The 24,933-nt window shown below is 39.5% G+C and overlaps 1 protein-coding gene across 2 annotated transcripts in view; it reads right to left on the reverse strand.

Annotated features, from left to right (window-relative positions):
- The window catches only part of FBN1 (fibrillin 1), a 152,195-nt gene that overhangs the window by 99,849 nt on the left and 27,413 nt on the right, over positions 1-24,933 (reverse strand). For both annotated transcript variants that reach the window (XM_072148248.1, XM_072148249.1), the window contains 2 exons: positions 22,232-22,327; positions 19,502-19,597 (listed from right to left, as the gene is read on the reverse strand). In XM_072148248.1, coding sequence (XP_072004349.1) covers positions 19,502-19,597; positions 22,232-22,327 — 192 coding nt within the window. The remainder of the gene's footprint in view (positions 1-19,501; positions 19,598-22,231; positions 22,328-24,933) is intronic.

Here is a 24,933-nt window from a genome sequence, read left to right on the forward strand (position 1 = left end):
GCGCAACTGTCCCCGTTGGGGATTACCATGTTCGTTTCAGATTAACCTATCTTTATACTGTTTTATAATATGCATTTCTGACAAAAGCTGTACAATTTAAAACATTCCAGGGGAATAAGAGTCAGTATCCTGCATCTCCCAAGCTTTCATAAATGCATCCCATTCCGGTGAGGAAACTCCCCTATCTCTTATCTCTTCGTTATGAACAAAGCCATACATTTGCTAGAACTGTCAATTGAATTCTTCATCAGACTATCTTCTCCGAAGTACCAATGGTTGGTTTGAATTACCATATATACTCAAGTATAAGTCTAGTTTTTCAGCACAAAAAAATGTGCTGAAAACCCAGACTCGGCTTAAATAGGTTTTACCAGGTTTTTGTGGTAAAATTAGGGGTCTCGGCTTATACTTGGGTCGGCTTATACTCGAGTATATACTTTATGAGAAAACAGACAAGTCACTGACAGACACATGTGACAGCAGCATATCTTGTGGCAGAACCATGGGTCACCCCTATTGGTGTGTAATGACAGTTGAGAGTGACACCATGTCAGAGACAGTTTGTCAATAGATCTAGGGTGCATGGGGAGCCTTCAAATAAAATGAAAAGATAGGACAGCCATCTGTAATGTCCTCCTTATTTGTCTGCAGGGGGACATGCTTACAGTAAAGGTATTCCGTTTTTACAAAAGTGATGTTTATACATTCCCCCTTAGCAAAATTAATATAAGCTTAAAGGGGTTGTCCCCTTTAAGCACATTCCAATAAATTATAAAAAGTTATAACATTTTCCAATATATTTTCTTTATCAATTCTTCAAGGTTTCAAAGATCTCTGCTTGTTGTCTGCTTTCTGTCATGCAACAGGAAACTTCCTGTAGATAAACCCCGGTACGTGATCATGTGATCTCACACAGGTGCACAGCTCGCTATGACACACGTGTAATCAAAGCTTTGTGGTGCTAACGAGTCATACACCTGTGTGACATCACACGACTTTGGGTCAGTGTTTATCTACAAGAAGTAATCGATGAAGCTTCCTATAAAATGACAACAAGCAGAGAGCTAGAAAACCATAAAAATTGAAACATAAGGTATATTGGAAAATGTAATAACTTTTCATTACAGAAACAATATTATTTGCTGTAATGTGCTTAAAGTGAACATCCCCTTTAATATATTAAGCTCTAGGCATAAGACATAGGTTGCTAATAACCAATTGTTTCTTTCCGTGCACCTTGAACACAAGGATTACTACACAGCGGACGAACACTAGAAGAGCCAAACCACCAGTATGCATGATCAAATTCATCATGACAAATTATGTCAACCCAAATTCTTACTCCTAAAGGAAGGTCAAGGCACTCACTAACACTTCAATAAGATACATCCAAGTAGAATACAGTATGTGAGTTATACATTGTAAACAAATGACTTCATTACATTGGCCATTAGTGGTCAACATCTGTTCCTCCAGCTGTTATTAATCCTAGCACGTTCTTGAGCGAAAACTCCTGTACACTTTTTCAGTCAGTGGTTAGATTCGCCCAATACGCTATGTCAGTCACTGCCTGGGATAGAACACCGCACACTGCACAACAGGGGAGAGTCCTCCCGACATTATATTACAATACAAGATCAACAATCACCTTGAAAGAAATGACAAAGTCACCGAAAGAGAAAAAAGGACAGAACATTGTGTCATTTTTTTGGGGGGGGACAAAAAGTAATAAAGGCAGAATTTAAATAAAAAGTTAACATCCAAGAAATGGCCCTCCAAAGTTCGTATTAAAGAATTTAGAAATTCTAAAACAAAGATGCACTGAAGTCAGGATTTGAACGGAGTGTTTCAGGTGACCCAATGTCCTGTTGCATAACATAAGGAATCAAATACTGACAGTAAATGGGTTACACACAAGTTTGTACTTAAGTTGAATTTGTATATAAGGTAGAACACACGCTGAGCCCTCTTCATACATTTGCTGAATAAGGCCTCATGGACAGGACATTTGGGGAACCATTATTGGATATTTGTCCAATATTTTGCTGTACTTCGGCGCCATCAACTCACTACTCTAGAGCTGAACACCCCTCCACTCTCCTGCGCATGGACGATCATACGTTTGTGTGCAAGGAGTCTTATGCAGCAAACACCCAGCAGTAACACCAGTGATAGGTGCTGATTTAATTCACTGATTTAAACCACTCAAATGTAACTGGCAAATCGGCATTTAAATCCTGTATTGGAGTATATGGCAGGAACAATCAGACTAAAGTAAGCAGCTCCTAGCCCTACCCCATTTGTAGCAGGGATAAACTGCTAGCTTTATTGGAACCCTCCGATAAAGCTAGCAGACACTGCCATGCTCAAAGCGTTCCAGCGTATTCATGAGGGGGCAGGACTAGGCAATCACCGCTGGCCTATGGAGTGGGAGGGGCGGCCCAGGGAGAAGCAGCGCCTCAGACTGCCCGCTTTGAGCATGGTCTGGCGCTCCTATTGTACTGCGCGGCAGTGTCTGCTAGCTTTATCGGAGCAGTTTATCACTGCTAAAAATGGGGTAGCGCTAGGAGCTGCTTACTTTAGTAAGCAGTACATGGCATTGAATATTATAGAAAAAAAGTCTGTATACCAAAAGATAAAAAAATTATATATTTTCGAAGGTAGGGATCGAAAAAGGCTCCGTCCTTAAAGGAGTATTCCCACAAAGAGAATATTCTTAAATGTACTCAGGATCTAGGGGAGGGGGAGAGGGAGGTATATAGTATGAACTTAACATTTTCAATATAAGCTGTCTTCATCATCATCAGCCCCACAAAACTCTTTGCTCACATTACCTGTGGTCATTGCTCCTTTTAACTATATGCATTTTAACATAGGGTTGATAAGAATCAGCAATCGGCGCTTATGAACAGTTCCTACCAGAGACATAACTTTTTATTTAGTATTTCTGTATGAATGCATATTTCCGTGTTAGCATAATATTCCATCTGGAACTAAGAATTTCTTTCCCAGATAAATACAGATGCTTGAATGCTGAAACGTTAGCTAAAAAATATTCAGAGTAATTCTTGTTTGATTTATAATGTTACCAATAATGATTAAAATACAATTAAAGGTACATACACAAAGTCGTATGCCTGTCCGGCGCTGGAGAGTTGGAGGAGATGACCATTCCATAGAGAAAAGTGGCGCACGGCCACACACGAGAAAGATAAAGCATACTCTATCTTTTCCTTGTGTGCGGCAGTGGCCACATGTGTGGCACCGCACCACTGCCGGGTCGCCATTGCCTTCTTTGGGGAAGTATATGCAGCCACAAATTTGTGGCCGCACATATATCCCCACAGACGGATGTCTAAATCTACACTAAAACAACTGCAATTAAAGGTGGCTTCCACTGAACAGAAATTGACATGACCATGACACTTAACACTTTGACTTTTTTGTTTTTTCCTTATTCAGCAAAGGCCCACATATACTAAAACAGTGCACTGTACTGTACTATGTGCAGCTTGCCTGTGTATAGTGCAGGGTGCACCAGATTCAGGATTTCTTGCACAAGTTCTTCATGAATCTGGTGCTCCCTGCACTGATTCGACACAGTGCACCAACTTTATTTTGTTACACTTTTAACACGGAGCGTGCTAAACATTTCTTTCGGACATTGCATGATAAATGTGGTGCACAGTCCGACTATGCAGCGGAATGACCATTTCAGTGTTGAAATTTTTGACGGTTGAAGAATAGTGTAGCAGCACTACAAAAGGGTCACGTGTGACACTTATGTGGTGCGGGCACTTTTTTAAATACATGTGCAAGCAGTTTGCACATAAAAGAATGTTCAAAGTCGGAGAGAAAACTGGCGCAAAGTCCTTAGTAAATGTGCCCCAGAGGGTTTCTTACCACTGAATCGAAAACAATGGGGCTTGTGTCGATTCGGGGGGCGGGCCATCGGAAGATCCGACGGATACAAACTAAGCACAGGATTTAACATTCAAATTTGTGTCGCTAGCCAAGCACTTACATGCACCGGTAAGAAGAAGGTGAACTCCAGCGGATCTGATCGGGGAAGCAACACATGCAGGATATCGGGAGCACGATCTACGTGGATTGCGGCACAGTGCAGGATTGTCAGGGAACGCATCTCGGGGAACGCTACTCGGATAGGTAAGTAAATGTGCCCCAATGGCTTACATTTAGGTTTGCACCAGTTTTCTGACTTTGCACTGTAAAGAATGTGCAAAATGTTTGGACATGTATTTATTAAGTGGCTTGCGTAACAAAGTGTACTTCCTAGTGACGGTATTTTATATTCCATCCCATGTACATAGAAGTGGAAATCTAATTCAAAATGCATGAATTGTGTAGAGAGGAAAAAAAGCTGGCACTCACCATATAAAATTTCAGTCTTTATTCCAGAACAACGTTAAAACATGATGCAGGAGAGAGGAATTACGCAGGAGACCACTAGAGGCGACGGCCCGGCAGGGCCTGGCAGGACTAAGCGCTCAGTTAGCGCAAAACGGGCCGTCACCTCTAGTGGGCTCCTGCGTGATTCCTCTCTCCTGCATCATGTTTTAACGTTGTTCTGGAATAAAGACTGAAATTTTATATGGTGAGTGACAGCTTTTCTTCCTCTCTACACAATTCATGTTGCTTTTTCTATGGACTATGAGAGCTAGAGCACCACGATGCATTAATACGTTCCTTCGCCCCAGCTATTCATCACTCCTTTTTTTGCTAAATAGCCTGTATGGGACATTATAGCTTGAGCAGTGCCCCCGCCACCCCCCCTTTTCTCTCTATTGTACTTGGAATAATTCAAAATGCGGTAATATTGACAAGAAACCATATTTGCGCCATTTTGTTGTTGTCTCTGTTTTTACGTCTTTTACTGTGCCCTCCAAATGGCATCTCTAATTAATTCAATACAATCACAGGGATACCAAATTTATATAGTTTTTATTAGGTGTTAATAGATTTTAGCAAAAATTAAAACCTTTTGTACCAAAAAATTTTTTTACTTTTACCATATTCTGACTCCAATAAATTTTTCATGCTTAGGAGTACGGTGGTGTCATTTTTCCCGGGACAAGCTGACGTTTACATTGCTACCATTTTGGGGCTTGTGCGACCTTTAGATCAGTTTTTATTTTGTTTTTATGCAAAAGGGCAAAAAAATTGGCGAGTCGGATATTTGAGAACATTTTTCCGTTACGCGATTCACCGCCGGGAATAACCGTTTCTATAATTTTATAGATTGGGAATTTTGGGACGCGATGATACCTAACATGTTCCTTTTTTTTTTACTTTGTTTCCACTTTTTTATTATTTATTGTTTAGGGATTTTGGGACATTTTATTTTTTATTTATTTTTTTGTGGGGTTTTTTGCAGTGCATTAGAAGTGTGAGCCTATGCATCTGCATTGGCTGACAGGCAGCTACTCGGTCCAACTACCAATGACAGGCTGTCTGGCTATGAAGCCCCTTCCGTCTGCAGGTACGTAGATCCCACGGTCACAGCATTGACCGTGGGATCTAACGGGTTAAGAGCCGTAACGGAACTCTGTTCTGATCCTGACTGTTAGAGCAGGGGCACTGCTCTTCCCTGCATCGGGGGCCGATGCAGATCTTAGGTTAGGACGACAGAGAAACCCGTTAGCTGCTTTTTTTTAGCCATAATACAAATTCTAGCAGTGTATTCAGTAGGACTATGAGCTGTGTATCCACCTGACTTCTGCACAACACAACTGATAGTCCCAACACTGTTTATAAGGCAAGAAATCCCACTTATTAAACCTGACAGGGCGCCCCTGTGATGTGAAAACCTTTTCTGGTGACTACCTCTTGAAGCTCACCAAGAGAATGCCAAGAGTGTATAAAGCAATAATCAAAGCAAAAGGAACCATATTGTCAGTTGTTTCACACATGTATATAATTCCACATGTGTTAATTCTTAGTTTTGATGCCTTCAAAAAGAATCTACAAATTTTAGAGTCATGAAAATACAGAAAACTCTTTGAATGAGAAGGTGTCTGTATTTTGCATTTAAACTAGGCATCAATGTTCCTTCTACACATTACGTAACAACTTGAAAAAATTGTTACACTGTTGATGAAGCTGCAAAATGTACAGTAATGCTTACAATGAAGAAGACCTGGTCATTTTTATGACTCATGAATATATCAGTATTATCAGCTCTTGTATCAGATTTAGACAACATATTTCTCTACATGTACAAGCATAACAAAAACCAGACTTTTATGAACTATATCCATAATGTGATTAGCAATTTAAGGAGTAAGTTGTATTAAAAGGCATTCGTGCAAAGATTTTGAAGAGAATAAGTAGTTTTATGGTCATTTGCCATATTTTACATCTCTTCTCCCAGACTGTCTCAAACAACTGAGAAAGAAGATTAGATTGCCAGCTGCAAAGTGCATGTGGGCTGTCATGTGGGTACCCTCGGCCAAAAAGCAATAACCCGACCTCCACTCAAGTACTGATCAATGTGTATGATGGAAAGGTTGGAAAGGAAATTGGGGTATGATTGGGGTCATGTTGGATTATGGAGCATTCTAATCATGGCCAGTTACTATCATACAATAGATAAACAATAAGTTGTGATTTGCCACAGTTTAAACAAATAATCCAAATATTATTTAATAATTCTTCATATATATGTTTCATTGGAAAACGTAGGTACCCTGACAGTCAATGCCTGGACTATAACAAGGCTGTGAAACATGATTAGCGATGATGGCAAAGCAGCCAACCACTGATAATTGTATGGGTAGTGCTATGTGGACTCACAAGGCTAGTTAAATGGTTTAGCTTAGGGCTTCCTATCCAGGGGACCCCAATCGACATGCACAGTTTAAAGCCAACAGAGGTATCAGGACTTTATTAAGTCAGGGTCAGTAGGCCGCTACCACTTAAAATTGTTCCAGTGTAGATTGCAGCCGGGGTCAGCAACAGCACAAAAGTTAGGCAGAGAAAAGTCTGGGATGAGCTAAGTTCATGACAGGTCTGGTCATAGGTTTGTATGAGCAGTACAGATATATTATTAGAGGAAAGCTTGAGTCAAAACAAGAAATCAGCGGGTCAAGGTCGAAAAACAGAAAGACAAACTTGAGATACAAAAACACAGTTAACAGGGAATGTACATGTGCATCGGAAGGCCTGGTAAGCACTAGGTAAGCTAAATACCCATGCAATTGCTTAAAGAAGAAAGTACCTTTTCTAAACAATGCCAAGCAGGGAACACTGTTGCACTTGAGCTGTGTGTCATGGACAGTCAACAACTGATTAGGGTTAACAAACCTGTGGTGTCACAGTAGACAGCCGTTTGTAAATTTGTGTCTTGATTGAATAATTTACCTTTTATAAATTAGGCATTGAGTTACATGATAGCTCCCGATAGGTGAACCTAGAGGAAAGCTAATTTTGCAAACTTTTTACCATGCAGCATAGCCTGTAAATCTCCATATTTCAGCTGAGTCAAGGAGAACTAGAACTTAAAAAAGCAATACAAAATGGGGGGGATTTACTTATTCTGGCGCAAGCACGATTGTCGACATCGGAGATCATTCTCCGTAAAGCCCGATGTTTTAAAGTGGCGCATAGCTGTAAGTAAATAATGGGTAGACGGTAATAATCAGTCGTGCGCCATAAAAATGCAGACATCAATGCTGCGCTTTAATGTTGCTCTCTGACCATTTTTGTCCTGGTCTATTGTGCGCCAAAAATTGCGCCTAAAAATGCAGACAAACTACACATAAATGTGGCGCCCACTTGCGCCAAAAAAAGACAGAGGAGTCGGGATAGAACATCTGTTCTTTCTGGCGCAAACTCATTATAAATGATCCGCAACAATTCTGTGCCCAAAAAACGATAGATGCCGGCAATTTTTAGGCACAGATACGATAATACATGTACCCCAATGTTTTAAGTCTTCACCAAATCTTACCAAAAACATAATTTTTAAAAATGTTCTCAATAAAAAATACTATCATTTTAAGATTATATGTCTCTGACAATGCCAGCGTCTCGAATGAGGGGAAACTATACGTGCAGCCTTGAGCTTACCTGGCACAGAGACAGAATCAGACTGCTATACACGAGCTGCTACGTCCCACAGACTGATGAAGGGAACTATTCATAGGGGGGAAAATCCTGATCATTTAATGCCAGTGTTTATCATCCATGGTGCATCATGATCAACCCCATGTATACTACTACGGTCTTGTATCTAATGTCAGTGCCCAGTGTCAAAGCCGTAGGCTGTGCAGCGAGCGTGGCTAGAGATTCTGTCGAAAATTCAGTGCATCTTCTATATTTGCGGAGCTTTACTTAGCTGGATCATGTTTTTATTTACTTAGATTTGTTTTCTTTTTTTAGTACAGGCAGTTCATACAGAACACAGCAGTCTTACAATAAGAGTACAGAGAGGCAGCCTTACCACATGAACTTACAAAGTGTTTCCTTCATGAATTTTATTTAACAAGATTTCACTTTGGGATAATGCATGCAGACTATATTTACTGCACCTACGGGCACATCATAATACTGCATTCATGAAGAGGATGAGACTCATTTACACCTTTACTTGTAGCAGGTAGTTACCGTAATAGCCATCTACACTGTAAATGAAGAACGCAAATTACACAGATGGATATACAGGCAGGAAACCTGACAAACTGGACTTGGCTACTAAAAATGTATCAAAATAAATAGTACAGTGAATGATTATGTATGAACAGTTAATACTCTAAGAAATTATTTAGACATGTTTATTAGATTTAAATTCACAAGAGCCTTCAAGTGGCTTTTTTCAAGGGGGTTTCCAGGGAAATGAAAATCATGAGATGTTGGCCAATATTGCCCACTCCACCAATCAGTAGTGATGTGGCTCAGACAGAGATGAGCACAGAGGGCATCCCTGGGCATTTCCTGTTTTTTTTCAGACAGTAGGAGTTAAAGACCATCAGGAACCCTAGCATAGCCAAAAGCAGAGAAGCAAAGAATCAGGAAAATGTATCACATGTTTTATTAAAATTTTCCTGGAAACCCCTTTTAATAATGTTACCAAAGATTTAACAATGTGACTTACCTATAACAATACTGACACACAACACATTATATACGATATATATATATATATATATATATATATATATATATATATACACTCACTGGCCACTTTATTAGGTACACCTGTCCAACTGCTCGTTAACACTTTATTTCTAATCAGCCAATCACATGGCGGCAACTCAGTGCATTTAGGCATGTAGACATGTTCAAGACAATCTCCTGCAGTTCAAACCGAGCATCAGTATGGGGAAGAAAGGTGATTTGAGTGCCTTTGAACGTGGCATGGTTGTTGGTGCCAGAAGGGCTGGTCTGAGTATTTTAGAAACTGCTGATCTACTGGGATTTTCACGCACAACCATCTCTAGGGTTTACAGAGAATGGTCCGAAAAAGAAAAAACATCCAGTGAGCGGCAGTTCTGTGGGCGGAAATGCCTTGTTGATGCCAGAGGTCAGAGGAGAATGGGCAGACTGGTTTGAGCTGATAGAAAGGCAACAGTGACTCAAATCGCCACCCGTTACAACCAAGGTAGGCAGAAGAGCATCTCTGAACGCACAGTACATCGAACTTTGAGGCAGATGGGCTACAGCAGCAGAAGACCACACCGGGTGCCACTCCTTTCAGCTAAGAACAGAAAACTGAGGCTACAATTTGCACAAGCTCATCGAAATTGGACAGTAGAAGATTGGAAAAACGTTGCCTGGTCTGATGAGTCTCGATTTCTGCTGCGACATTCATATGGTAGGGTCAGAATTTGGCGTCAACAACATGAAAGCATGGATCCATCCTGCCTTGTATCAACGGTTCAGGCTGGTGGTGGTGGTGTCATGGTGTGGGGAATATTTTCTTGGAACTCTTTGGGCCCCTTGGTACCAATTGAGCATCGTTGCAACGACACAGCCTACCTGAGTATTGTTGCTGACCATGTCCATCCCTTTATGACCACAATGTACCCAACATCTGATGGCTACTTTCAGCAGGATAATGCGCCATGTCATAAAGCTGGAGTCATCTCAGACTGGTTTCTTGAACATGACAATGAGTTCACTGTACTCAAATGGCCTCCACAGTCACCAGATCTCAATCCAATAGAGCATCTTTGGGATGTGGTGGAACGGGAGATTCGCATCATGGATGTGCAGCCGACAAATCTGCGGCAACTGTGTGATGCCATCATGTCAATATGGACCAAAATCTCTGAGGAATGCTTCCAGCACCTTTTTGAATCTATGCCACGAAGAATTGAGGCAGTTCTGAAGTCAAAAGGGGGTCCAACCCGTTACTAGCATGGTGTACCTAATAAAGTGGCCGGTGAGTGTATATATATATATATATATATATATATATATATTTATTTATTTATATAATTACATATTCATATATGGATTAAAAGGGAACATGAGATGAGATTTCTTTAACATTAGTCATCTCTAAGCTCAGTATTTCTCTTGCTTTTCATATTTCAGGTGATCATCAGATTCTAAATTTTGGACCTAAATGAAGTTTACACATTAATGCCTTATACTCCATTGCCTGTTGAATCTGAGCCCAACAATAATATATTACATCCACATCTGATTCCAAACAATAGGTGACCTTATACTCCAAAGCTACAATGGCTCCAGTCATACTCTATATTCCAATTTTACTTGCAGTAAGATTGTTATAAACTATAGATGTAGCGTTTTGCAACAGCCCAGCTATAGAGTTTATTCCTAATACCAACACAAAAATATAAAATGCCTTTTGGCAACATAAATTTAAGATGTTATACCCAAGATTATCAGATTTTACATATGTAACCTGAGTTGCCAAGGGAAGGCAAAAAACACTTCACAAATAGGCTACATACGTCACCAATACCAATAACCATGTATATTATGATAAGAAAGGAACATCCTTTTTAATGACTTGTATGTATGTGCCCTCAGAGAGTTAATAGAAAGTGATAAAAGACAACAGAGAACAGTAGGAGCACTCTCCTTGTGCATTAAATGGCAGCCAGGGTGTCCCTCCTATACGTATAGAGACTCTCAGCTGGTTACACTAATATAAATGCATGTAGTATGTAGCCTAGCATACCGTCCTCCGCAATCCAGGACGACCGGTGGGCGATTCCAAAATGAATCCAACTGATATTATATACGTTTGTAGTCAGCGCTCAAGGAATTTACGGGACCCGTGGTCTAGGATTCCATAAAATGCGATGTATGTATGGTAAATCCTGTGAATTCCATCTGGGTGTGTTCTTGATAGAATAATATCCTTAACATATTCAATGTATTGTAGGTATAAAATGGTCTTCCAATGCAGATGAAAAAAATTGGTCGTTCGGTAATTTTGTCCTTTTTATATTTCAATCATTCTTGAGAATTTAATGTGTAGAGAAACTATGTAAGATAACTTCAATAACAGCGCTGTACAAAAGTGGTGTACTAGTAAGGGAAAGCTTGATTCATAACAGCTCAGAGAAATTGTAAGATACTTTATGATTGAATATGGAAGTAAAGGATAATCCAGAAGAATAATATTAGTCTTTTCGTGTGATGTATTCAATATAGAAGGACTCACGGTCATGTAGGTAATTCTAAAACTTTAGGCAAAAATATAAAGGTGAATGTGAACAAAAATCAGAAGGTCTTCTAAAGATGTGATCGTTTGGGATATACATAAACTACATGTTTGGGGGTAGAAGGTTCTCTGATTTCTTGACATAGAGATATAACATGGTTTATCAAAAGCATTTTTCTTGCTGCAGTTTTAAAAGAGAAATTTAATAGAGCAGCTGAGCATTTTACAATCTTTTGGAAGATGTGAAAAGAGGGATCTGAACTCTAGCCCACCCTATAAAGCATACATTTCTTACCAAAAGAATATGAGCTCTGTACATTAGGTCAATAATTACTCACTTTCTTTGGAAATCGACCAAGCGACCCCACCTAGTGAGTACTGTTTTAGTGTATGACCAGGCCTACGAGCAGTCTTGGTACATGATATATACCAGTGGCTTATGTCTTACCCCCAAAAGGATTTGGCAACAAAAGCTCAGATCTCATATCTCAACATTTTCAAAGGTTAAACAAGAGAAAAATGTTTGCAGAAACGAAGTAACTAACTCATACCTTATGTAAATAGTAACATGCTCTGGAATTCTTAATTAGTTTCAGTTTTTAAACAACCCAGTTAGTTAATGACAAGTTGAATAAACATCAAGATTCTAACGCCTCTCCGAACTTCACTTCCCCGTCCGACTATTTCCACCCTTCAACAACTTTTAGAGCAGTAAAATTGAAGTCATAAACCACAAGTTCTAAGGAGCAGTTGACAGACAGTGATGCGCGCCAATTCAACTAAGTGGTCCCTAATAAAATGATTTCTGATACCTAACGCATGTAACTAATCTTTCAACAAAACTGCATAAATCAATAGTACAGTTGATGACAGTAAACTTTGTAATGTAATGTATTAAAGGACATCTACCACCAGGATAAAGGATTGTAAACTAAGCACACTGACATACTGGTGTGTGCCCCCTCTAGCAGGATCTGCTCCTCTTTAAAGGGGTATTGTGGGAATATGAACTTCTGATACAAAACCCCATAATGCTTTAAATAAATTAATACAACCGGACTCCATTTCATTAGTCCCTAAATGGAGCTTAAATAGTAGGTAGAGTTATATTCAAGATGGCCGTCATCTAAAAGTACAAGTCACATGATCATTCAGTTCTCAGTAACAGACTGTCCTGCTCTGTTACCATAGTAATGGTGTGTAACTGCCATCACTGTACATTGCCTCACTGAGATGAGGTCTCATCACAATACTGACCATACTGACCATACTGGATGCAATGCAACCAACCGACCAAAGCCTAACATAGGGATGATCACATGACCTGCCCAGGCAGGTGAAAGACATGTGATGTGGACATCCACAGGGACAAAGCCACAGGACTGATTAAAGGGACAGTGTCATCTTAATTCTCCATTATAGTGTATGTCCACAACAATTTTAAATAACAAAATATTTTAAATAACAAGTAATTACATATTAGCTTATATTTTAATGACCCATTTTAAAGGGAACCTGTCACCAGGAGACACATTTCTAGCACTCCCCCAGTCCGCACAGAGCACATAGTACATACACTGCCAGAGTGTTTTTGAATAAAAAATAGGTTTTACAGAAAAAAAAGATATGTTACCTGGGTGTGGCTATAGAGGAGCAGTTTCCCCCTCCTCTTGGGAAACAGCTCCTCCATGTGTCCTTTCAAATATATGAAAAAACCCATCACTTGGCTTAGCAACGCCCCCTGCTCCTCTACAGCCAATCCCGAGTGATAGGAGTTATTCATTTATTTGAAAAGGACACATGGAGGAGCAGTGGGGGGGAAACTGCTCCTTTCCAGCCACTCCCAGGTGACAAGTGCCTAGTCACACAGCACAGTACTATATAACATGTCTTTTTTTCTGTAAAACCTATTTTTTATACAAAAACACTTTGGCAGTGTATGTATTATGCTCTGTGGGGACTGGAGGAGTGCTAAAAATGGGTCTCCTGGTGACAGGTTCCCTTTAAAATGAATTAGGCTTATTCCTGGAATACCCCTTTAACCTTATTATGGCCTTGTTTTAAAAAAAAACCATGGCATTAAAAATTATGCAAAGGAGCCTGAGGGGCTCCAGACTCAATTAAAACATAAGGAGCCTGGAGCCCCTCAGACTCATTTGCATAAATTTAAGAACCTTTTGTTTGTAAAAATCAGGGCATAAGAAGCTACAAGAAGAGCAGATCCTGCTAGAGGGGGCAGACACCAGTATGCCAGTGTGCTTGGTTTACAATCCTGCATCCTGGTGTTAGATGTCCTTTAAACATATTTCTGTGTCTTTCCTTATGCTTTTCCTTATCAAAATGAAGCATGATACACCAGAGACACATACTCATCAAGGCACAGCGACTGTGGTCTCTTCTCTATCATGTCCTCCTTCCTTCTAAAATTATACTAATGAGCCTGAGAGTTACCCTAGCCCCTCTGTGATCTGGCTTTACAGGCTATTACACTGTCTTGCCCTCCCACCTGCTCTATCAGCACTTCCTGATCACTGCACAAGAGCAGCCGAAGACAGACGAACATAGCACTCAACTATATCCGGCCGATTGCATGGAACTGAATGGAGCAGCAGGGTGCATCCTTGTCCTGCCACTTTATCCATTAGTGAGAACAGGAGCATTCTCCTAATTTGTGGGAGATCCCATTTTGATGATCATGGAGTTCCCAGCTGACCCTGTGGTTTGGGAATAACTTCCTAAGTTGGGACAACTTATCCAAGGTAAATCCAAGATATAAAGCAAGACTTTTCATAGCCTTTCTTCTGAACATACAACTCAAAGAATAGCAGTGTAAGGTAGAAATCATTAAAATATATATTCCGCTAATGTAGAGAGTCATATTGTAAAAGAACCCATAGTTATTAATAATTTTGCCCCAACTGTAGGGGCCCAAAAAAAACAAGTGACCCTTTAATATGTTATATGTCAAAAAATGAAACTAAATGGACATAATTTACAGATTTCAAAGTGCAAAATCTGACTGCATTCATGGAGAGCCTACAGCCAGCAAACAACATCTGTCCCTTACATTATGATCCAAGAGTTATCTTTGTCCAACACAGTGATGAATCCAAACAATGATGCACTAGGAATTAAGTCATTCAAGAAGACCAGATGCTTGAGATGGGTGGCAGTAAAGAATGCAGTGTAATATTTCCAACGCTTTAGAGAGTACGCACACAGCTACCGTAGCACTATGTAAATCATCCGATTGACACCGCAGTAAAACTAACCATTTGTTTCATGAAAGTAAATATACTCCATGGATATGAATGTCATTACTCAGCTGTAGCAACAAAGCACAAATATTTAGAGGATACTTAAGGAGGCAATGTGACGACAGATGTCCGAACATACTGATCTTCACTTCAAATAATCTATATAATGTTTTCCGAGTTATATGAAAAAGTATTCATATATTAACAGCATTAATATAAATATATAAATATTTCCTACATGTCTTTGCTGGGCTCTCTGGTTATAATACTTGCCAATTTTGTGTTGCCCAAGGGACTTCATTAAACCCAAATGGGAATGCCCCGCTTCTTGCATGGCACTTGTTCAAACCACACCCCTTTTGGATTGGGATGAGTTAAGTTTGTCAGATTGCTACTAATATTTTCTGGACATTGTAAGTTTGAGAGTGTCAGCAACAAAAGGTTATGTCTACCATGTGAACAAATAGAAATTATTTTTATAGTCTCATAGAAAAACCAAATTAGTTTATGACTTCTATCATTATTCAGTTATGCGTTATTACACCTTTATAATAGTGGATAATAAAAGTTATGATTAAGTTTTAATAGGCGCTAAGCTGCCGGGATTCTGCTTGGAGCTATGCCAACTATTGGACCCACACTCATCTGATACTAATTACTTAGTCCAAATATATATCATACACATGTAAAAAAAACCATATAAATGAGTCTACCAGGTGTTTAGATCACAAAAAACTCTAGACAAGGTTAGGTAGCCAAGCTGGAGAGCTGTGTAACCTCACCTTGGTGTGTGTTGTTAGTAGTAGTGAAAAATGCATTTATATTCCAGTATTGCATCTGGACTTGAAGTGCCCTTACACTCTTCAGAGATCCCTTCTCCAAAGACACTCTCCCTACTCCCTACCGAGTGACAGAGAGTAGAATATTTACACTGTCTGCAGCTCAGTATGGACAAGAATGCTGGTAGACTCCCTTTAATAACTAATAGTCCATAATCTGTAGCTTTGCAAGAAAATACATTAATGATCTTTCTCAAAATAAATCAAAACCAGGATTATACTGCAGTCACTTAGAGCAGACATTGTACTTTTCAACTATTCACCCAGGCAATATCTTCATCAAATACGAGCAAATGTACAAATGGCTGCACGTTACTGCTTAAATGGGGTTTACATAGGAATTTCCAGGAATTGCTATTGTTGGATATTGCTGTGAATGAGCATAGGTTATAAAGTGCCCAACAAAATTTGGTTTGCCCAAATTACTTGCATTATAATTCTTGGCACAAGTGCACCATAAAACAAATTGAGGATACTAGATTTCTGTACCGACCTTGTCCTTACGATAAGATGTAAAGCGCCAACGTTGTGTTTTTTATTGCCTGTAATCTTCAAAATTAAGATTCTCAAAGATTCTTACATTATCTGTAGTTAATACAGCACTTTGACAACTTCTTTCCTAATCTCTGTATATTTAACTTTTTTTTCTTTGATAGTATGGCATATCTTACTGCATATGGTAAGAAACATAAGGTTTACTTTACTCTATACTCATAAATCTCTATAGATTTGGCAATTTGCCTTGTGATCCTCCTTTCCTAAGGGAGATACAAATCTTCCCCAGCTAAAGATTAATTGATGTATCCAAACATATGAATCTCATGTATGCAGATAATAAATCTGGAGCAAAAGAAGCAACTACTTGAGCAGATTACTCTCACATAATAAAAATATTACATATATAAGCTGTAACAATGTGTTAAAACAATGGAATTAAGCTTTGTATACGACTTCTGTTGGGATCACAGAAAGGTTAAGGGTTACAATAATTTGAAATAGGACCCTTTAAAAATATTCCACAACAGTAAAGTAGCCAGACCACTTTTCTATATTGCAGAGGTACACCAGGAAACCGAGGATACAAACACAATCTAATCTGTACATCTAACAGGGTGACATCATCAGGTGACGTAGCCTGAACACCCCAGGGTAGGCAAGCATAACTTTAATAAATGTATATTTCCGCAACCGCAGCATATATAGAGTTATGATAAAGGAAGTTCTGATGAATTATTAGGACACATCTACCTTTGCAAACCTAATGGTAGATGTCCTTTAAGGGGGATGCCTTACAAGGTAGCTAATAGACATTGGGGGTCATTTACTAAGGGCTGATTTGCGTTTTCTCGACGTGTTACCCGAATATTTCCGATTTGCGCCGATTTCCCCTGAATTGCCCCGGGATTTTGGCGCACTGGATTGGATTGTGGCGCATCGGCGCTGGCATGCATGCGACGGAAGTCGGGGCGTGGCCGAACGAAAACCCGACAGATTCGGAAAAACCGCCGCATTTAAAACAAAAAATGTGTCGCGGAGCTTGCACTTACCTTCACTAGGAATAGGCCGGTGAACTTGAGTGCGTTCCGATGCTTTTCAGCGCAGCAGCGCCACCTTGTGGACGTCGGAGGAACCGGCCGGACCCGAATCCAGCGCAGAGACCGTGCTGCTGGATCGCGAATGGACCGGGTAAGCAAATCTGCCCCAATGTTTTCCTTATTTCCTTATCCCATCCTGGAAAACATATTTACATATTTTCCTGCTGTTTATAGGTTCACACATATTTAGGACAATGCAGGATGCTTGGGACATTTCTAGATCTCCATGCTATTGGCATAACCAGTAGAAGCATTACTAGTTCTATTGTGGTGAAGAAAAGACTATAAGGGGCATTTACTATGCCTTGTTCGCCAAATTTTCCTACAGTTTATAAATTAAAACCCCATTTCTGTTTTGTTGGAATTTCGTCCTGAACACCACTTTGTGAGTGATGAGGCAGGGAGTGGGGAGGGGGAAATTATAGAAGACTATAGCAGAAATCTCCAACAAGTCAGACCTGGTCTATCTGCTGTACATCACTTCCTTGAACCTCTTAGTATCCTGCATGTGGTGTTCAAAATGCCAGTCTTAATAAATACCGCTCCCCCCAATGATTCAAGACTGCAGTAAAGGCATTGCCTACTTCTACTGTAACACAGAAGAAAGATGGTGGTACCTTGGTTGCTTTTGAGGGTCCTTAGTTCAATTCTTTGTGACACGCAAAAATATGTTGCAGAAGACCAATAATCACAGAGGAAAGAAATAAGCAGAGAAGAAAAAAGCTATATACTAGAAAGTGAAGAAAGACACAAAGGTAGAATAGTTAGTGTAAAGTAAGGTTGTAGAAATCTGATGAGCCAAGACTGCCATAGAACAGAAATATAGAAAATAAGATATTTGATTTAAAGGAAATCTACCATTTGTTTTATGAATTGTTAACCGAACCTAATTTGAGAATGCTGTAGCTACACTGATGCAGAAACTTTTGTTGTTTAATCCCTGAACCGAGTGGTTTTGCTCAAAAAGCCACTCAAAAGAACTGTCCAGACAGAAATAATCAAACTGAGCTGGATGACTCATATACAGCAGCTGGGAGATGGTCCGGCGATTTATTACTTCTGTCTGTCAGGGACAACACAGTAAATTCAGCGTTCTCCGAAAAAGTTCATAATTAGGCTGGGCCACCCACAGGAGCGAGACAGCCTCATTACCATAATTTTATAATAGCTTTTTCAGCAAAACCACTCAGTTCAGGGATTAAACAAGATATGTTTCTGCATCAGTGTAGCTACGGCATTTTCAAGGTATATTTGGTTCAAAATGTACAAAATCAAATGGTAGATTTCCTTTAAATGATTTAAGAATTGTTATAGCAATGTGATATTTACAATTTGTGGAAGTGCATTCAAATGTTATTTGTCAATGAAAAGTTATCAAATATTACCCATTCCTTGTTTAAGGAAACCTGTCAGCAGAAATTGATCTAAGTCAGAGGCAGCGAGTTTAGCATGGAAGTCAAGCTCTCCCAACCTCAGAATACCCTCCTGCTGTCTCTGATGCCCTTATATCCAGATCCATGACTGACAATCTCTCTGGAAGTGTGATGAATAATATCAGATAGAGTAGAGAGGGTGATCTAAAGCAAGGAGAGCTTGACTTCACTGCTGAGCGCTCTACCTTATACAACTAATTTACATCTCAATCTAAAGTTGATTGAACATGACCTGGAAGATGATAATCTACTTCACTACATACTAGTCGTGGTTTATTGGGTAAATTTCTGGTGACAGGTTCCCTTTAAAATAGAGATTTCAGACACTCCACTAGGCATAACAGTCCTTCAGCTGCACAGTCTATTATGTAGATAGCACTTTATATAGCAGAAGGAGTTGCTGTTGCTCTAATTCACTCTTGTCTTGATTAGTTGTATCCCCTTCTCATTGGATTTCCTCTTATTTAAATGTTATTTGTGTTTATGTAATCTAATTTTCCATATTAATTAACTACAAAACATCTTCAAGTTTTGATAAGCAGGATATTTCATTTCAGAAATGCTACAGAACAATGTACCCAATATAAATTTTTACCTTAATTACTGGAGTATGTCACTCATTTCTAGCTTCAAAAGACAATTACCGTGTTATATATAAAAAGTTGGGTATGCAGACAAATAGTATAGATTTCACTAGTAAGAATCTCACCCTTACCTCTTTCACACTGCGGTCCTGTAAAGCCATATGTGCAGGCACAGCGATTTGGAGCCACACATCTTCCACCATTTAGACACCCATGTTCACAAACAGCTGCAACCATAAAGATTTATAACCATAAGGAAAAGATTGCAAAATATATAAATTTAAGAACTACGTGCAAAAACCTTTAAACATTTTATTATATTTCTTGTTCCAGAATTTAATTACCAAAGTTTGTGGAAAAGATGTACAGGTGCTAATGTATTTGTTCCAATCAATCTTAATGAGAGAAATGCATTGAAATATATATATATATATATATATATATATATATATATATATATATATATATATATATAGGCATAGATGTTTTAAAAGTGTCTAAAAGTAGCACTGTGAAAAGTTAGACTAGATAGTCTTAAACTGCTGGATGATAAATCTGGCATAGTATAAGACTATATAACGTTATACCTCCTGTCTTGTTCCACAATTTTTTTTTTTTGGGGGGGGGGGTAGTTTTATTTTGAAGGGGGGTGTAAAATGAGGCGAGCAAAAAAGGCATGTATAATCAACATGGCATTGTACATACAATATACATCATGACACAGGGGGAACAGAAATGAGAATACAGGCATTTCACCAAAATGGAATTAGAGAAAGAAGGATCAGGAAAGGTATAGGATGGGGGGGAAGAGGCCCTAAGGAGGTCAGTGACTTAGTTTACACCTTTGTTTACAACCCCCCTTTTTAGATACCAAACTCCCTTAGTTGTACTAGTTGAAAAAGTGATTAAAACAGTCTAAAATCCTTGATAGATGTGGTCTGATCCTTCGTAGAAGATTTTTATGGAGCAAAATATGACAGACTTCTGTTGTAAACAGATTGATAAATATATACCATTTCTGGATGCTATGCCTTCTTTGTCACTTCCTGTTTACTTACATATTGAGCATATTTTAATGTTTACTATCTTTTCAATATGTGCCTTCAGTAACTAATACCTTTCCTGAGGAATACATTTATAAACCTTGAAAACAACTCCTAGATATCCTTTTAGTGTCTGTTGCACCAAATGTTGAGACCTTTACAGGGCTAGCACTGACAATGTGAATGTATTGTAGATGACTACAAATACCTTTTCCTTCTATTATACATTGTGTTAGAATATTAGATTTACATATAAACACATTCCGATTTACTGCAATTTCGCTGACCAATTGGTAATTCCCAGGATAAGGACATGAAATGGACATAATAAAACAGTACCAGTATCATGTAAGTAAAGCTACATTCACACAGGTGTGTGCCCGCCATACCACAGCATGGCGGGCACACGTCTGCACCAGGGAGAGGAGGAGGGAGTGAGTGCCGCTCGTCCCCGCCCCCTCCTTGGAGAAACATGAGGCACGGCGCCGTATTCCGGGGAAAGATAGGACATGTCCTATTTTTGCCCGGTCATGGAACGGTACGGTACCGCTCCCATACGGCGGCATGAGCCCACTGCCATTTGTGGGGGACATATATACGCCATATATACATCTGCCATTTATACGTCCCCCATACAGCAGTGTAAATGCAACCTTAGACTAAGTTTATATTTGCATAATTTTTTGTCGGAAACGACCTTCAAGGGAACGGGAAGTGAAGGTCTTGGATATAGACCTTGGTAGTTACATGGTTACATGGAAATTTGGTTGATTCCATTCTATTTAAAGGACACCTGTCATCAGGTCTCTGCCACTCGTCCTGTCACCTCTACCTGTTGGAGCAGCTCACAAGGAACCCATCCCAGCCTTTATCTAGTTATTTCATACATTAATCATTGTAAAATCATCTATTTTTATCATGTAAATGAGGCTGGTCACATGGTCAGAGGCAGTGATGTCACCACTGTTACCCCTCCCCTCTCCTCCCCTGCTCATGTCTGTGTGTAATGTATAGTAAAGCATGGCTAGTGTGTGTGTGCTGCATCTGCTGACATGCTGCATCCTCCTAGTATACAGGTGAGAGACACAGACATCAGCTACACATGAATCTGACATGTTCTGCTGTAACATGGCTGCCTGGAGCTGCTGTATCTCTCCTAAACACACACATGCACACACAGGCTGCAGGGGGTGTGGCCACCAGCACCAGGAAGCACATCATTATACAGCCTCACACCATTATAGAGGCTGTCAGTCATGCACTGGGGGTGTGGCTGTGCCTCCCACTCATGAATAAGGTGGACGGCTTGAATATGCTAATGCTTCATTGGACATTTCACAGGTCATTTGCATACAGCTTTAGGACCTCATTGCTTAGGTTTACAGGCATGTAGAGGGACAATGAAGGGATAGAGGCAATGCTCTCTAATGGCAGTTTATGAAAACAATAATGAATTTTCTGGCGCACAAACTCCGGCCACGGTACCTTTTACAAAGGCCGTGCCTCTTTTCCAAATGAATCGTTAAACTACCTAAAAATGACCGAAGACCTTCAATAAAAACGGGGCATTTTAGATGCAAATTGTTACAAAATTCTAGAGTAGAAAGATGGGTAGACCTCCCCTAGCATGTCACAGCAGCTAGATCTTCACACTACAGATGAAGGTACACTTAGGATTCACAGGAATTGAAAATGTACAAGTCACACAATGACCAGAAATAGTACATACAATGGAATAACGGATTTCTTTAAAGCTTGTTGAATGGTGAGATACACTTTAAGTAGTGAATAAATATTTAATAATAATAAAGTACTTACGCTGGCCACAATGTGTTCCTGTATAACCTTTCTGACACATACAGTGTTCATCGCTGCAGGTGCCACCGTTCATACATCTGATGTTACATTGCTGAACTACAATAACATTTGAGGATAACTGTTATAACACAACTAAACCATAACTGAAAATCATAAAAAAACACATATATTCCAAAAAGTTATCAAAGTCAACAAAAGCTGACTTATTCAAGGCTGGCTGAATTTATTAAATACATAATTTAAAAAAGCACACCTATGGTATGAACATTTTAGTTATCTCCATCAGCGTATCATAACTAAGCTCCATAAATATACAGGCGGTCCCCGGGTTACGTACAAGATAGGTTCTGTAGGTTTGTTCTTAAGTTGAATTTGTATGTAAATCGGAAATGTATAGTTTATAATTGTAACCCCAGACAAATTTATTTTGATCTCTGTGACAATTGGATTTTTAAAATGTTGGATTGTCATCAGAACCAGAATGAACAACTTAGGCTTCTATAAACAGCTATAACAGTTATCTAAGGCTACAGTACAATAAATTACTAACATCCAGAGGGCCGTTTGTAACTAGGGGTTGTCTGTAAGTCGAGTGTTCTTAAGTAGGGGACCGTCTGTAAACCACTCTCAGGTCTAGGCCACATCCCCATGATTATCTTTATTTTACTCTTATTCTCCATCTAGTACCCTACTGTGTTTATTTGACTAATGAATGGAATAGGGTAAGTGATATTTGCAATATTGAGAGGAGAACATAATAAAAATAATTAAATATAATGGTATTATTAAAGATGGGTGTCATATAGTCAAATGACCAGATGACTTGTTTTCTAAATAAACGGGTTGCTTGGGATTAGAAAAAAGTTGATATATGGCAGGGGAGTGCAGCGGCTCCTGTTCACCTACGGTACCACACGTTCCTACCCACCTCTATTCATATACCATTCCAGCCACTGTCTGATTAGTTTAAGGCTATAGTACGTGTGCAGCAGTGGTAGGGATGGCACTCGTAGCCAGTGTAGACATAGACTAGTAGTGACAGAATACATAGTGGCTGAACGGGAGCGAGGAGAGAGGTAAGTATAAGAGGTTTATTGTTTTAATACACACACCCCCACACCCATATATCAACTTTTTACTAATCCTGGACAACCCCTTTAAGGTCAATGAAAAAAATCCCAACCTTGCCATGTATTCTCTCACTGCTACATTTGGCCAAATATAAAGGGCTACGAGCCGTATACAGATGGAGCACTGAATAACATCAATGGCTTAACCCATTGACCAGATTACATAACACAGTTCGCAGTGTAAGTGCATAGAGAGAACCACCCATTTTCTGTGATACGGGAATTAACTCAATTTAAGTCATGTTAACCAGCTCTGCATCTGTACATGCACAAAATGATCAAAAGGGAGGATGTAAGGAGATATTATAAACCCAAAGGAACAACAAGTAGGATGCATACCCTCTACATTAAAGTCATATCTTTAGAATGATCTTAGAAAAATTATTTACAACTCCAGGTTAGTGTAAAAAAATTGTGAGCCCTCATGGTCAGGGACCTCTTTCAACTTTGTGCATGCTTTTATGCAGTGGATGGGAACCTCTTTTTCAAATATAAAGCACCAAGAATTCTGCTGCTGCATAAATTGATCATGATAATATCAATAAGTATAATTAATAATAAATAATTGCCTTGATATTCCATATTATATTCCGGTTCATTGCTTAAAACCAGGGCCAGATGATCAGACTTTCTAGATTATTGTGGCAAATGCAAACATTATGGGAGTCGTTTATCTTTATTTTCTTTAGTTTTTTCTGTCTTTTTTGCAACTTTTGTAGCGCATTGCAATTTTTCTGCCCTTTTGGACTTTTTGAAATGTGCACTGAAGTCCGCCAAACATTAGTGTATTGTCAGTAAGACACATTTATCTTTATCGTTATGTTCTAAAAACTCAAAAAACTTCAGACAAAAGCATACTTAAAGGGGTTATCCGGGTTTAAAAAATTTCTTATGGCCGGGCTGGGGAGGGCTATTTAAACACAATAAACATGTACTTACCTCCTCCGGTGCTGCCGATGTCCCGCGCCGCGGCCGGTCTTCTCTGTGCGCCGGTTTCATTACAAGTGCGCATAGGGAGCTTCCGGACGGCCGGAAGCTCCCATACGCACCATCTCCCAGCGCTTACAACGCTGAGAGACAGGGACGGAAGGGAGGAGCCGTCCACATCGCGGACCGGAAGCTCCCTGTGCGCGGCTTCCGTGCCCCTGTAAACAAACAGGGGCGCGGATCGAAGTGCCGCGGCGCGGGACATCAGCGGCGCCGGAGGAGGTAAGTCCATGTTTATTATGTTCAACTAGCCCTCCCCAGCCCGGCCATAAAAAAAATTTTAAACCCGGATAACCCCTTTAAGGAAAACTTAGAAAATGGAAAGAAGTGACTTGAGACATAAGCCTGTCATTTTTCCAACATTTGTAACAAATTTTGCAAAAGGAGATCTTAAGAAAAAAAAATTTAACACAATGAAAAAGTGAGATTGATAAATTTTCAAAGTAGCAGAGAAGGCTGAAAGAAGCCAAAACAAATAGAGATAAGATAAATGGCTGAAAGTGTGAAAAAGCCCACTGAAAAGAAGGGATCAGTGAGGCATCATTGAGAAATCACTGAAGCCATGAAGAGAAAACCAATCTGTAT

Source organism: Engystomops pustulosus, chromosome 4 (assembly GCF_040894005.1).
Source record: "Engystomops pustulosus chromosome 4, aEngPut4.maternal, whole genome shotgun sequence".
Taxonomy (NCBI): domain Eukaryota; kingdom Metazoa; phylum Chordata; class Amphibia; order Anura; family Leptodactylidae; genus Engystomops; species Engystomops pustulosus.